This window comes from Arvicanthis niloticus, chromosome 22 (genome assembly GCF_011762505.2).
Source record: "Arvicanthis niloticus isolate mArvNil1 chromosome 22, mArvNil1.pat.X, whole genome shotgun sequence".
Classification (NCBI taxonomy): domain Eukaryota; kingdom Metazoa; phylum Chordata; class Mammalia; order Rodentia; family Muridae; genus Arvicanthis; species Arvicanthis niloticus.
The window spans coordinates 51,311,248-51,327,060 of NC_133429.1; the positions used below are offsets into that span (position 1 = coordinate 51,311,248).

Here is a 15,813-nt window from a genome sequence, read left to right on the forward strand (position 1 = left end):
GCATATTTATAATAAATATATGAACACTTAATATCTTTCATGATTTTTGTATTCAAATTCTAGAGCAGTTTGAGTAAGGCATACATACAAATAAAATTATAGATATTAAATATTTGTCTGCTAATATTCAGAATATTGACTTCTGTTGATAGACTCTGTGAAAGCAAATTTGAATCCTGAATATAATGGCCACTTATATTCTTCACTATGTTTTTTACAATATTTGTGTTGTGAATTATTGTCTACTATTTTATCTATTTATTCATACATTTATAAATATATATATATATATATATATATATATATATATATATATATATATATCAGTTGCATTTATGGAAATGATCCTAAGTTATTTGTATTGTAAACACTTAGGAAGTTAATAATATAAATGTTTATTCAACATTTATACCTAAAGTTTAAATGAGTAATGGTCTATAATGACTTATCAATGATCACATCACTGAAGGATAACTTATGAGAGCAAGCATAAGTTAACATGTCATGGCTAATATAAAAAATACCACACATTTCATTCATGGGTATCCTTCAATTTGGCATTTAAATCTTTTTTCAAAGGCAAGGTAAGTTTGGAATTTCCATTTTAAAAAGTTTTAGCAAACATCAATTGATTATGCAATACAAAATGGTAATCCTTGAGAAAGTAAAATTGTGTTAGAACTATTTAGAAAGGCAATTTTAATTGGATGATCAAAAAAGGAGTCATATTGATATAAGTAGGCCATATAAATATGCTATTTTGACCTTCAATGTACCTCTCATTCACAGGCCACATCATTTCATGTACTTGTAAAAAATATCTTCCTTGCCATGTTCATAAAGGCTTGCTTGACTTGCTGATTCCTCAGGCTATAAATGAAGGGGTTTAACATGGGGGCTACTGAGGTATTTAGTATGGCAACGCCCTTGGTCAATGATGCTCTATCTGCTGCTGAGGGTTTAATGTACATAAAAATGCAGCTGCCATAAGAGATAGAGATGACAATCATGTGGGAAGAACACGTGGAAAAGGCCTTTGACCTCTGACTAGCAGAAGGAATCTTCACAATCGTTCTGATGATGTATGTGTAAGACAGAAATATTAATACCAAAGTTAACATTAGGGTAAAGACAGCACAGGAAAACCCCATTCTCTCCAGGAACTTTGTGTCTGAACATGAAAGTTGAAGCAGAGGGAAATAATCACAGGTATAGTGATCAATGATATTGGAGCCACAATAATCAAGCTGTAGAAGTAACATTAGTAGAGGGAAGATGATTAGGAAAGAAATCAGCCAGGAGGAAAAGACCAGCATTGAGCAGACCTTCTGACTCATGATGGTTAGGTAATGCAGAGGCTTGCAAATGGCAACATAACGGTCATAGGACATGGCAGCTAGAAGGTAAAATTCAGTAACTCCCAAGAGGATGAAAAAAAATAACTGAGCTATACAGTTGTTGAAGGAAATGGTTTTATCCCCTGAGATAATTGTGGCTAAGAAGTTGGGTATAGTGACAGTTGTGAAGGATACTTCTAAAACAGAGAAATTCCTGAGGAAGAAATACATGGGGGTCTGGAGGTGAGAATCCAGCAAGGTGAGAGTGATGATGGTCATGTTCCCTGTGATGCTGAGTGTGTAAGTGATGAAGAGAAAGACGAAGATCACAACCTGGAGCTTTGGGTCATCTGACAATCCCAGAAGAATAAACTCTGTGGTTTCTGTATGGTTGGTCATTCTGCAGTTACTTTTTATTCCTTCTGCCAAATCTAGACACAAAATCAGCAAGAATTAAGTAGAACTGAGGATTCATGAAAACCCAAACAAGGGACTGTCATATTGTTCAATTAGTATGCTGTTTCCATCTGCAGGGGAAATTTAAAGCTCTTCAATATTAATGATTCTTTAATTACCTTTTTTTTTTCAGAGAACAACTCCACCTCCAAGGAAGTTTGAAAGACTGTTTGGAATCAAAACTGGAATGCAATACCAGTCATCTCAATGAGAAAGGAAATATGAAAAATATTCTCTTGGGGGTTGGAGAGAGAAAAGTACTCATAAGACATTTTAGCAGTGATGTTGACTTAGTACAACTAGTATGAGAACAGAATAGAGGTTCCCCAAATAGGAATGAGTACTTAGTATATATTCCTGTGGCCCTGATCCAAGGTGATTCAATTGATGCTATAAGAAACATGTTATTACTTTTCATAGAAAGTGGAATGACCTTGCAACTGATATACACCCAGGAAATGTTAAGGATTGTTGAATCTGAACGACTTACTAGCCTGAAAATAGGTTAATCCCCTTTGTTCCATTTTCTCTTTTTGTAAATATACAGTTTCTTCTGCAGACAAGTCAATGTTAAAGTGCAAAAGTTATGTCTCGACATATGTTAAGCATTAGTAAATTATATTTACATGGTCATGATTATGAGTATGTGTAGCTCAATGCAATAACAACCAAATCATGTTTTCTCACTCCTTTATTTAATAAATTATACCAATGATACATTTCACTTGAGAATAAAGATTATTCCAAGAATTTAACTCATTTGTTTAGGTTCAGAATGTTAAATGGTTTAGGTTATTTATTTACCTAAAGATTTATTTATTTATTTATTTATTTATTTATTTATTTATTTATTTATATGAGTGCACTGTCTGCATGTATGCCTTCATGCCAGATCGGTATTCAGGTCTCCTTATTGAAAGTTGTGAACTTCCATGTGGTTGCTGGGAATTAAACTTAGGACCTGTGTAAGAGCAGCCAGTGCTTTTAACCACAGAACAATCTTTCTAGGACATGTGTTAGGTTATTAAAATATTTCAACCAACCATTTCATCAAAATTACTTTTTTACTTACTTTCTAAAGAATCTGAACAATTCAAAAAAAGAATGAAGAATGATATTTGTTCAATATCATGAATGCAATTAATTTTCTGCGTTTTCATTATGAAAATATCTTCAAATAATGACCTTTCCAAGTTTCTCCAATGAAATAAATAACAATGACTCTTAGAATAAGCTAGATAATATATGGACAATTTATATAAAATTAATGAGGAGAAACTATATTGGAATGTGTATTAGATTAAAAGGCTGAAGAATGCTCTTTTTAGAGTTATGTTAGTGAGTGTGACTAGTCACAATTTATTTTTGGTATGTGTGTTTGAATATTGTTAGTAATATTACATGATGCAATTGATGATCATTTTCCTCCATGAGTCATTGACTTTGAAAGGGCAGCTTTTTCTCAACCTTCTCTACATTTATCTATTTTTTCCTTCAGTCAAACCTCATTAGATGAAAGTTATTAGAAAATTTACACTGAGCTGATCTCCATACATATTTTATTGATCACATTGTCTTAATTCTTTACACATTCAAATATTAAAGAGTTGTTTATAATTTTGGTGAATGGAAGGTAGGAAAGAATATTTAATTCTAAGTGGGAGTAATATCTAGCTCAGCCTCAAGTTTCAAACTGTAAAAAATACCCTATTAACAAGAAATTAAATAATAAGGAGGTGGAGGGGATTCAGAGTGAGTTGGGAGACGGGAAAGAATATGATCAAAATATATTATGAGCAGAAGATTTAGAAACATGTTTACAATAAGTAAGCAATATACAAGAAGAATATTCTTTTATTAGTATACTTTCACTGCATGGTGTGGATCATGTCACAAGGATTTTTTGAGACTATTTTAAAATTTGGATTTAGCAGACTTCTCAGAGCTCATTGAATGATTAGATTATATTTAATAAATTATCTTTGCACTAGTTTCATATCTCTTTGTGTTTTTCTTCTCAGGAATATATGAATAGAATAAATTAATTATTTTCAATAATAATGAAAAGGATCAACTTTCAACAATAATAGTCTTTTATATATAGAAGAAAATTATGGGAAGGGACTTTTGAGCTACATTTAATACTAAAACTCATAAGTGTTTTTGAAAATAAAAAAACAAAGTTCTGATTTATTAAGAATAATGTTAGTAAAGAAGAAAAAATGAATTGGAAGAGTAAGTTTCACACAAATGTTAGAAAAGTAATCAGTAATACTTCATGATAGTTTGTTTAAGTTATTTACCATCAGACTGTAAACTCATTTAAAATAAATTATGTATACTTCATTTCAAATGAATGAATTCTCAAATATGACAGTATATTCATAATAGTAATAATTTATTAAGGGTATTATTTGTTTCAGGAATCAAAGGCTTGTGTATTTTATTTCATTTAACTGTTTTAACACACTTGTAAAACTTTTATTCTGATTCTCAAATGGAGAATCAGATTTGATGATTTCCATTAATTTATACAAATGTCAAATGTCAGATATCAGGAGATTACTTACAATTAAAGAATATTTCTTCAAGAGCACTAAATGGCCTGTCAAATCCAGAATGAGAACTGTGGAGACAATGACTATTTGCTTTAAGCCAACAGAAAATATATAAATTGACATAGGCAGCAATGCCACATTTCAAAATATAATTACAGTAAATCTTAAATTTTACAAAGTTGAGCTCTGAACTGATGTTTAACTTTCAGTGACTTTCACTTTCTTCTTCATGATCAACTTACCTAGGATTATACACAGCTTCGCAGAACAGCTAAGAGAGGTAATACAGTGTCCATTGTTGTGTCTTTAAAAACTTCCTCCCCCAGGAAACAAGTTTGGGATTCATAATAAATGTTTTTATCTGAATTTTCTCATTTCATCCAAAGTGAGTTTATTCCCTTGAGTGCAGAGAGATAAGAAAGAATGAAGGTGGACATAGAAACAGTTTCAGGAGATGTTTTAAAATAATCATGGTTTGTCAATATATTTTATGTTGCATGGAGTACTTAAAGTTTTATCCATTCACTCTGCAGCTGGCTCAAGGGACCAATTCAGTGAGTAAAAATTGCCAGCAGAGGAATGTACACAAAACACTAGGGAATATCAACAATAATTGTATTAGTTGCAAAACTGGAAAAAGAAGTTTGGGGACACTGTCCAGTGAAACAGAGTAAGATCACTCAGAAAGAAAAAATTATGCTGCTTTTTTCATTAAGTTTAAAATCTCCCTACCTTTACATTTTGGCTACATTAAGACTCCTTACACTTTATGCTCCTTTAATCTGTTCACTGAATTTCTTAATGACAATGAATTAATGTTATAATATGTGTGTCAAATATATTAGGATCATCTTCCTTAAGGAGGCCATAAGTATACTGTCATGCCAATGTTGGATTGTTATTAAGGTCTAATAATATTGTGTGACACTTTAGCAAATGCTGTCCAAAACATTAAAGTAGAGCATGAATGGGGTTTTTGATTGTTTATTTTTCTTGCTTTTTATTTAATTTTAAAATTGTTTCTCTTAGTGCTTGAGATTATAATATAATTACACAATTTGACCCCTTCACAGCCAAACCTATACCTCTGCTTAACTCTCTTCAAACTTATAGCCTCTTTGTTCATTAATTATTATCATAGGCATATATGTACAGGAATATATTTGTACATAAACACAATCTGTGAAGTCTGTATGATATTATTTGTATGTTTTCATAGATGAATATTTAGTAGTGGATAACAGTTGGTATGCAGTTCTCTAGGGAAGGCTATTTCTCAAACTCTTTTGATTTTTTTATTTTGTTTTATTTTTTGTATTTTAATTTCAGAATAATGTTTTATGCAATATAGTCTAATCATGGTTTCCATTTTCCAACTCTTCTCAAATCCTCTCCACATCCTCACCCATCCAACTCCAAGCCATCTTTCTATCTCTTGATTGCTTTAAAAATCAGGTTATCATATTATCTACAATTGGTCAGTGATATAATCAAGTTTCTCAACTTTCCTCAGCATTGGTTACTTACAAAGAGGAGATAGTAATAGTGATTTTCATGTAGTTGTAAACATTAAATGTGACAGAAGATAGGTCAGATATATTTCAAAATGACATTTTGTGTTTTATTGAATAATATTATTTGCTACATTTATTCTTTAAATATTTCTCAAGATTTATTTTATGTTCATGAATGCTTTGCTTACATGTATATATGTGTACCATGTGTCCATGGATGTCAGAAAAAGGAGGTGGCTCTCCTGGGCACTGGGAATTGAACTCAGGTCCTCTGAAAAAGTAACCAGTGCTCCTAACTTCTATGCAGACTTGCCATATGCACGTCAGCAGTGCAGCATAATATAGACTTTTTTTTTTTTTTTAGAATTTGGCATATTTTAAATAGATTTCCAGGTAAAATAATAGTAGTGGTGGGTACCTAAATATTGATTTGATTAGTGATTGTTTTAATACAATGGTCACATACAAGATAACGGTTAAGCTAAATCAAATGGCTTCTTTTTTCATTAACTGTTCGTGTATGTGTTTTTTTGTTTGTTTGTTTGTGTGTGTGTGTGTGTGTGTGTGTGTGTGTATGTGTGTGTTATTCCTAAATACAACTTGTTAAGTCCATAGAATGTCACTTGTATGATTTTTTTACACAGTTTGCCACAGATTTTTTTTCATAGTTTTGTCTTATATTTTTTTTAAGGTTATTTTTTTTCCTTTGGATATTTTATTTACATTTCAGATGTCATCCCCTTTCTGCATTTCCCTACCAGTCTATCCCATGCCCCCCTGCTTCTATGAGGATGTGCCCCCACCTACCAGCCCACTCCCGCCTCCCCACCCACAAATTCCCTCAACACTGGGGCATCCAGCCTTCACTGGACCAAAGACGTCCTCTACTACCTATGCCCGACATTGTCGGGCCACAGATTTTTTTAACCAGACTGAAAGGTATGGTCAAGTCTGTGATCCAAGCTACTTTGAAAAATGAGGTGCAAGAAATAGTGACTCCACCAAGCCTGGACCACAAAGAGCAAGCACCAGAGTGACTTGGTGAGAGAACACTGAGATAGACTTTATAAGAATATAAAGGATTTAAATTTTCATTAAATTTTATTGAATATTTACAATGGTATCTCTTCATATAAACACATTTTCTTTTTTATTTGTTTCTGTAAAAAACTACCTTATGAACCAAGTCTTTGAAAGCTTGTTTTACTTGCTGGTTCCTCAAGGTATAAATAAAAGGGTTCAACATGGGAGCGATTGAAGTGCTGAGAATAGCTACTGTTTTGGTGAGCGACGCTCTTTCATTTGCCGAAGGCTTCACATAGATAAATATACAACTTCCATAAGACATCGAGATGACAATCATGTGAGAGGAACAGGTGGAGAAAGCCTTTTTCCTCTGAGTGGCAGATGGAATTCTTAAAATAGTCCTGAAAATGTACATGTAAGATAAAATCACCAATGCCAAAGTGAACAGCAGAGTAACCAGAGCAACATAGAAACCAATCACTTCTAGGAGCCAAGTATCTGAGCAAGACAGTTGTAAAAGGGGGAAATAGTCACAGCAGAAGTGGTCAATGATATTGGAAGCACAGAAGTCCAACTTTAGGAGCAGCATAAGTGGTGGGAAGATGGTCAGGAATCCTGCAAGCCATGAGGTGAGGACAAGGAGGGTGCAGACTTTCTGATTCATGATCAGAGTGTAGTGCAGTGGCTTGCAGATGGCAACATAGCGATCGTAAGACATAGCAGTTAGAAGAAAAAACTCTGTCACCCCCATGAAGATGAAGAAAAATAACTGAGCCAAACAATTATTATAGGAAATGGTCTTGACTTGAGTAATTATTGATGCCAAAAATCGGGGAATAGAGACACTAGTGAACATAATTTCTAAGAAGGAGAAATTACGAAGGAAATAATACATAGGAGTCTTTAAGTGAGAGTCCAGCAATGTGAGGATGATGATGGTTAGGTTACCAGTGATGCTTACTATATAAGTTATTAATAAAAAGATGAAAATGACTACCTGAAGTTCTCTGTTGCCTGAAATTCCCAAGAGCACAAACTCTGTAATTATAGTGTAGTTTTTCATACTTATTTTCTCTTCTAATAAAATGTATTGATGAAAAAGAGATCAAAGAGTTTATTTAATGGGGTGGAATTGAAATTATTACATTTGATAGTACCATCTCCAACAAAACAATGCAACAACTTGCTTTCTCTGTCAGAATTACTACATGTGCATTTGCCAAATTTTATCCAACATGTTGATAATCAGTATTGTCTTCCTTTATAAATGCATATAGATGTCATTAATTTATCATTAAAGCATGCAGGTCTAAGACAATACTTGTTCATTACTATTGAAATAGAGACCAGATACCATAGAATATTGAAAAGGGAAATATACTTATGGATTAGTGTTTAAAATTCCTTTGTTAGTGTTTTTATATGAAACTTTTGCTCATACTCAAAATTTCTACATTGAGTAATACAACATTGAAAGATAGATTGCTCCATAGCAATTATTAACTTTACCTGTAATTTGAATTCTGCCATGAAATAGCTGCCTCAAAAGCACATTTATTAATCTCCAGTTTCTGACACTATCTGCTTTTATAACTGAAATATCTAATATTTAAAGTCTATTCTGATGCTGCTTGAAACTTACAGAACTTAATATAATAAATGATACATTTATATGATTAGTATATTAAATAGTTTAATTAAAAATTAACTTTTTAATACTTGCTTAATGTTTTTACCCTTACTTTTTTTCCTTTTTTATTTAATATTTTATTTACATTTAAGATGCCATCCACTTTCCCCATTTCCCCTCCCTAGAAAACCCCTGTCCCATGCCCCCCTTTCATTTTTGCTTTTACATAATTTTTTAAAAATGTTAATCAAAGGATTTATAAGTTTGGTAATGCTCAATCAGAAGCGTAACCCAATACCCAACCTAGATATAAAAACTATCTTTGACTGGCGGAGACCTGTGAACATCTGCCTCCATGCCCCCTCTCTCTTTCTCTCTCTCATCACCTAGCTTCTCCTCTCCTTCATCTTCTCTCCTTACTCCATCTCTTCCTCTCAATACTCCTTCCCACTTAGCTCCTCCTACATATCACTCTTCCTGTTAAAGTAAAACTTTTCTCTCAAAATACAGTTAGAGCATACTTATTCCTAATTGTACCAGTGAGGTACAAGATAGTCTTATACCCAGTCCATCATTTTGTTTACTAACCAGAACCTCTGTCATCTCTTCTAACTAAAACACTTACTTTTGATCCTGGCTTTCTTTTTTTTTTTTTTTTTTCTTTAGAATGAATGTCAGCTGAAAACTATCTACTCAGATCTTTTCTCTCCAAGTAAATAGCCAGGATTGGCTATGAGACTATGGGTCTTCAACCCCATCAGAAATCCAGAATGACTGAGTTAACTGAAGTTATGGGAAGCACTAAACGTAGCTTCTAAAACAGCCAATTTATAGAGACCGCTGAACATCTGAAAAGCCCCTATACTACCGAACGTTCGAGCATCAAATCTTCAGCCTTCTGGCCCAGTGTCATCTGACAGACCTTAGTGATGCAGGATTATTAAGGGCTGATTACTCTGTCTAGGCAGATATAATCAGTCGACTATTCTGCATGTGTGTCCTCTTCTGGACAGTAATTTGTCTGTAGATGGAAAGAGGCAATTCTTGCCTAGTGGCTGTCACCCTTACTTTTTTTGAGAACTAGACGGAACTCATATCGAAGTTTTGTTCTTTTATGTGAAAATACAGCATTGCTTTCTCCTTGAAAACTATCTATTCAAATTAAATTTTAAAAATTGTTAAATTTACTTTATTGAATGTATAAAGTGTAAGTGACATGCCTTCTATCTGTCCTGTTTAATACTAATAGCCAGTAAACAACATAATATCTGAGACATAAGTTCTCAATTACTGTGTGATAGACTGTCTGTCTATAACAGGACATGCTAGTCTTGGCAAGAGATAGTTATTAAAAATTACAATGGACACTTCCCCTCTTCTATATATTTGTGATAATCAGTACTGTACTTTTTTCAGTATGCATATTGTTATTAATTTATCATTAAACATGCAAATCAAAAGACAACTTATTATTTGATAAATTTTGAATTATATTAAATGTGCTTCTACTAAGAAAAATGTTAAAATGGTATTTGGAAGAGTTCAACAATTCTTTTTAATTAATAGGATTTTAAATAACAGACAACATAAATTTATTTAACAGAGAGCATTCTTTTCTTATGTTGTATAACTGTACATTAGAAATGTATAATACCAATTAAAATGTAATCTTAAATTTTCCCAAAATATGAAATATATTTTATGATTTTCTTGAGAATAGTTTTTGGTATTACTGGCCTTGAATTCATAGACATATGCTTGTATTTCTGTATAATATTGTTAATCCTTCCATGTGAACAGAAATATGGCTAGGAACTGCACTATAAAACATTCTGTCTTGAATCACAATAATTTTTTAATTTCCAGGGAAACGTGTATGGTGAAACACTTTAAAGTTCTCTGCAGAAGGTAAAAAAAAAATGAATATTACATAATGATAAGACAACTTTACCTTCTGTGGTCACTATAAATCCCTGAGAGAATAGCTTGAAGAAAGGAAGGAAGCAAGCAGAAGTTAATTCAGGAGATGCGTTGCAGTCATGGCATATCATTTTGGAAATCACAGCAATATAGGAAGAGAAAAACATTGTAAGCCAATGAGCTGATGCAATAAACTTACTTTTCCTTCAGCCAAACTTAATTTTCCTAATAAACACATGGACTCTACACTTGGGACATAATTTATTCTTAATTATCTGGGGATTTGGTTAAAACTGAGTGAACTGTTCTGCAAAGAATGATTTGTTGGAAATAGTATCTTAATTTTATTCATCTGTCCATCTCAAGGGCACAGAAAAGATAATTAAATGAAAGCATTTTAATATTTTTATATATCATCAAACTTTATTTGCTTCTGATGAGAGTATAACATGTTACTTTACATCCGTTATGAAAATAAATATGGAGCTTTCTCAAAAACCTAAAATTAAAACTCGTGCATGACCCATTCCTGGGCACATACCTAAAGGACTTAAATACTACCACAGAGGTTCTTGAGCATGCATGTTACTTTTGCTTAATTCACAATACCAAGAAAATGGAACCAGTTTAGTTGTCCAAAACAACAGATGAATGTGTGGTCCATTCATAAAATGGAATTTTTTAACCATAAATAAAATAGTAAAACTTGTAGAAAAATAAATTGATTCAAAAATTACTACATATTGACTAAAGTAAGTTAGGCTCAAAAAATAAGCAAAAATTGAATGCTCTCAGGCATATTCTATTTTAATTTTTACATATGTGCAGATGTCTAGGGCACATGTATATGTATATTCATGTGAGGTTGTGTTTATGGGTCTAGTCCATATAACTAGAAGCTAGAAAAGAGGCTTTAAAAACATAGAAGATGTAAGAATATATATGACATAAAAGGAAGAGGTCTAGTTGGGAAGGAAGGGTACTGGTTGGGGTTGGTTGGAAGAGAAGTAGGAAGGAAGATAAAAATGCAAATAATATAATGAATCACTGGCATTCTAATTTCAAAAATAAAACATCAAATAGAATATTTTAATTAAAAAATTAAAATTTAAACTAACACATATTTATAAAAGTGAATATATAATAGTTATAGTAGCACAAAGGGACATATAGTATGGTTTCTATAGTTCCCACTGGATTCCTATAGAATGGTTTTTATAGTTCCCACTGGACTCCTATTTTCTTTAAATTAGCTAATTTAATGCTCCATAATGTAGCCTTTGTGACACTTTGTCTATATTTTACTAAAATATATATATGTGTATATATATATATTTACATAGCAAATTTTATTAAATTTATTTAATCTCTATCTCTATCATCTCCATCTCTCTATATAGATAGATATAGATAGAGGTAGAGATATAGATAGATGATATAGATAGATATAGATATAGATATAGATATAGATTGGTGTAGACATGGCTGAAGACACAGTAAGAGTTTAGCCTATTATATGTTTTATATTTTCTGCCTACCCCTGTAAGTGCTGCAGGTGTGGCTGCTGTGTCACATGTAGCTAACAGTGAGGAGAAAGGTTATTTCTACATTCAGTGTTCTGATCTATGAACATCTGAATGATTAATAGCCTAACATTCACTGAAAAAAAGCAGGCCTGGGAGAAGTACTAGGCAGCACCAGGGCACTTGGACAGGGAGCTAGCCTGAGATGACTACCAGTTTGGTGCCAGGAAGGCCTGGACAGCTCCCAGGACAAGGAGCAAGCTGGATGCTAGATAAACAGTATTTGAGACTATAAGCCCGGTGGCTGTGAGTCTGAGACAGAGGACCCTTGCATGTGGTTACTTGGTAAGGCCAGGTGAAGAATGAGCCTGGGCTAACCATCAGAATGGCACCATAGAGCCAGACAAGGAGCCAGCTTGAGACAGACTACTAGTTGGCCATTATGAAAGCTAAGATGGTCCCTGCCAGGCGCCATAACGCATGAGCAGTACACTATGAGATCACTTCTGAGATGAGAGACCGCAGACACTAAGAGACCCCAGGGACCACTAAGAAGAACAAGTAAGTAATGAGAAAATGGAAGGGAAACAGAAGGGTGTGTGCACTGTGAAGATGGGCAGAACTGAAGACTTGAGAGTAGTAAGGAGCACCCTGATGTGAGTAGACAGTAATGCCACCTGGGACCATGGTGGAGTCCTGGCCTGTGCTGCCACATCTGGGTCCTTGGCCCTGAAGCAGTAGGGATCTATTACCACCAAGGGTCAGGTAGATGGTCTGAGCTGCCACCTGGGAACATGTTGATGTTTGAGGTATATGCAGAACTGGCCACAACCATCACCTGGGCATTGTGAGAAAACTGGCCTTGCCCCCTTCGAGGCAGTGGTGTGAATGAAGAAGAGGTACCTTCTTGCCCCTCTTGCCCATTGCCACCTATGACAGAAATAGAGATGGTCCATGGCTTATCAGAGCAGGAGAGCTGACCCTGCGCCTCACCTGCTGTAGTACTAGGGGAAGCAGGCCCTGCATCTCACCTGGGAATCACAATACAGTTGGCCTTCAATGTGGGGGTTGTGGGTGAGCCAGCCTGTATCTATGAGTATGGGAGAGCTGGCCCTGCCTCTTGTCTGCTATGTGTTGGCATTGGTGAGGGAGAAATCCCTTCCCCTTCTTTTTGTTGTCACCACCAAAGGCTGGCTAGAGAGTTTGCCTAATTGGGCCATGGGTCTCCCTAAGTGGGAGAGTATGCCCTGAACTGATATGGGCAGCACAATAGATTAGACCCTGATGGATGGGTTGTGAGTGAGCTGGCCAGAGAGTATGAGTGTACAAGAGTTGGTCCTGCCTCTTGTTTGCTGGACAGTGTCACTCCTATGCCTCTTCTTTTGACATCTATAGCAGAGCCCCTGCATCATAAGACTGGGAGAACTGGCCATGTCCCTCACCATCTACAGTGCTTGGGAGAATTGGCACTGCCCCTTGCTTCTGCAGTGTGGTAGAGCTGGCCCTGATGGTAAAGTTATGAGTGAGCTGTCCTGAAGATATGAGAGTGGCAAAACCATTGGGCTGACCAGATCAGATGCCTCTCAGGACCAGATCCAGGGCTTTGAATTGGCCCAACCCAACTTCTACTCTATCTGTGAACTGTTGAGGTACATGAAGAAGCTAATGCTACAGATCTAAAAAGTCAGGATTTCCGTGACACAAGGCACACAACAGGGTGTCTGAGAGAAGTCCCAGTGATGTTCCAGCATTGATAGAATAGCAGAAGCCAGAGACCTCATATCAGACCAACCAGTCATGGCAACTAACATTTGAAAGCAAAGAAGTATAGACAAGAGGTATATTGAGATCTTCAGGTTATGTTTGTGGAGAATAGTTCATCTATGAAAGAGACATAATGAGAGATGCTTCTGAGGCCACTGGGATACTTAGAAGCACAGTTTCAGGCAAACCAAGCATGTGCAGATGTTTACCATTCATCTTTAGATTGTTGTTGGGATGGGACAACAAAGTGCCCATTGTTGGATTAGGAAGGAAGAACAGTGAACCAAAGAGTATCTAGAAGACCATAGTTGGTATCACAGCAACTGCAACTGAGCAAGACAATGGATAATATGGAGTGAACACATCCAGTACCCTATGACTTATTATATAATATAACATGCTGTGGAAGTTATCTGGTAGAATTTTTGCAGAGAAATGGGTGGATATTGAGAATATCATCCTGAGTGAGTTAACTCAGTCCCAAAAGGACATGCATGGTATGTACTCACTTATAAGTGGATATTAGTCACTGAAAGATTGAGCCATCTCTCTCACTCTCACATCCTTGAGTCTGGCTCATCCATACCTTTGTCACCAAGGCTAGCTCTACTGAGTTGCCCAGGTGAGGTATAGGACCTACTTTTCCAAGTGTTGTAGCTGATGAGGGGCAGACTAGCACTTGTGCTCTCATGACCATGGAGACAGCTCTCCTGACTATTGCAGGTGGTGATGGGTAAGGGTAGAAGGGCACCACCAAACCTCCATACCACCTATGGCAGATAAGTGTCAGAGCCATCTCTCCTATATACATGCCCTCTAGCCAGCCCTTCCATATCTTCCTGTAAGGGCTAGCTCTGTTATGCTGCTTAGGTGAGGTACAAAGCCTATTCTCCTGAGTGCCTTAGCTGGTAAGAAGGACCAGCTATCTACAGTATGTGAAGCCAATCAGGGGTGGGCCCAACTCTGCTTAGCCCTTGGACATCTACATGCTCCCAGACAGCTATCCTGAACAGGGTTATTCACTGTTCTTTAGTGATACTATGAGCCATGGACACTGACATATACCTTTGTTGCTGCATGACCACCAGCCCAGCATGGCCCTTAGTGGTAGCAAAGGCTAGGAACTCACCATGGCCTCAGGTGGCAGGACTGGCTACTCATCACAGGCCATTCCTCTCTAGTTCCACCTATCTTCATAATTCTCAAACTGTTCTGCTTCTCTTTCTCTCTCATCTGTCCCCTACACATTTGTACACTGTAGTGGCTCCCACAGCTGGTGGGCCTCCAAATGTCCTCTACCTGCTCACACCATGTGGTGTGGCTCTTTCTTCTGCTTCTGATCCCCAAATCAACTGATATTGCCTTGAAGCAGATGACCATGAACTTTCAGAATGCTTATTCTGTCTATCTTCATAGCCCCACTATTTGTCATGGAATAATGGCCCAGGAACCTGCTTTCTTACCTTGCTTATCTAGATGATATAGAATTATGTGAGTGTTTACAGATCTGTAAATCCATCTGAGGGGCATACACATGAAATAGCAAGGGTAGGAAATTGGCTAACAAAAAGTGCAAAGGTTAGGAACAACTTCAGAATTCTGAGAGCTTAATGGATGTTATAGCTTATTTGTTAATTTGACATAATCTAGAATCAAGTGCACATACCTTTGGATGATTGTTTTGTTTTGATTTTGTTACCCAAGTTGGAAATATTTACCCTGAATATTGGTGGCACTGTTTTATGGATGTGAATGAAGACTATAAAATTAGCACTAGCAGGCACTCATTAATTTGTTGCTTTCTGCTCTTGATCCTAGATATAATATGGCTGGCTGTTTCTCCTTCTTGCTGTCTTGACTTGCTTGTGTTATAGACTGTGACCTGTAAGTAAGAGACAATTGAGATACAAACCCCTCCATCCCCTCTGGTTTTTTTTTTTTTTTAATTTTTTTTGCTTAAGTTGCTTTTGTCAGGTATTTTACCACCAAATAAAACTAGAACATCTGTGTAAGGCACAGATGATGCACACTAAGGTGTTTTTTAGGAGATTCTATGACTGCCTGTAAATATTAAAACATCATTTA

At 35.5% G+C, this 15,813-nt stretch overlaps 2 protein-coding genes and 1 pseudogene across 2 annotated transcripts; 1 reads left to right on the top strand and 2 right to left on the bottom strand.

The window, feature by feature from the left end:
- Nucleotides 1-682: 682 nt before the first annotated feature.
- LOC143436431 (olfactory receptor 6C1-like) lies at nt 683-4,987 on the bottom strand. The gene is made up of 2 exons (XM_076920798.1): nt 4,594-4,987; nt 683-1,768 (listed from the first exon to the last, which is right to left on the bottom strand). The coding sequence occupies exon 2, from the start codon at nt 1,734-1,736 to the stop codon at nt 801-803; it is 936 nt and encodes a 311-aa protein (XP_076776913.1). The 5' UTR covers nt 1,737-1,768; nt 4,594-4,987; the 3' UTR covers nt 683-800.
- A 1,960-nt stretch (nt 4,988-6,947) lies between these two features.
- Nucleotides 6,948-10,623, bottom strand: LOC143436432 (olfactory receptor 6C3-like). Its single transcript, XM_076920799.1, has 2 exons — nt 10,473-10,623; nt 6,948-7,968 (listed from the first exon to the last, which is right to left on the bottom strand). Exons 1-2 carry the CDS (start codon nt 10,606-10,608, stop codon nt 7,016-7,018), a joined length of 1,089 nt encoding a protein of 362 aa, XP_076776914.1. The 5' UTR covers nt 10,609-10,623; the 3' UTR covers nt 6,948-7,015.
- Nucleotides 10,624-11,980: 1,357 nt separating this feature from the next.
- LOC143436542 (small nucleolar RNA SNORA17) lies at nt 11,981-12,098 on the top strand (annotated as a pseudogene).
- Nucleotides 12,099-15,813: the final 3,715 nt, after the last annotated feature.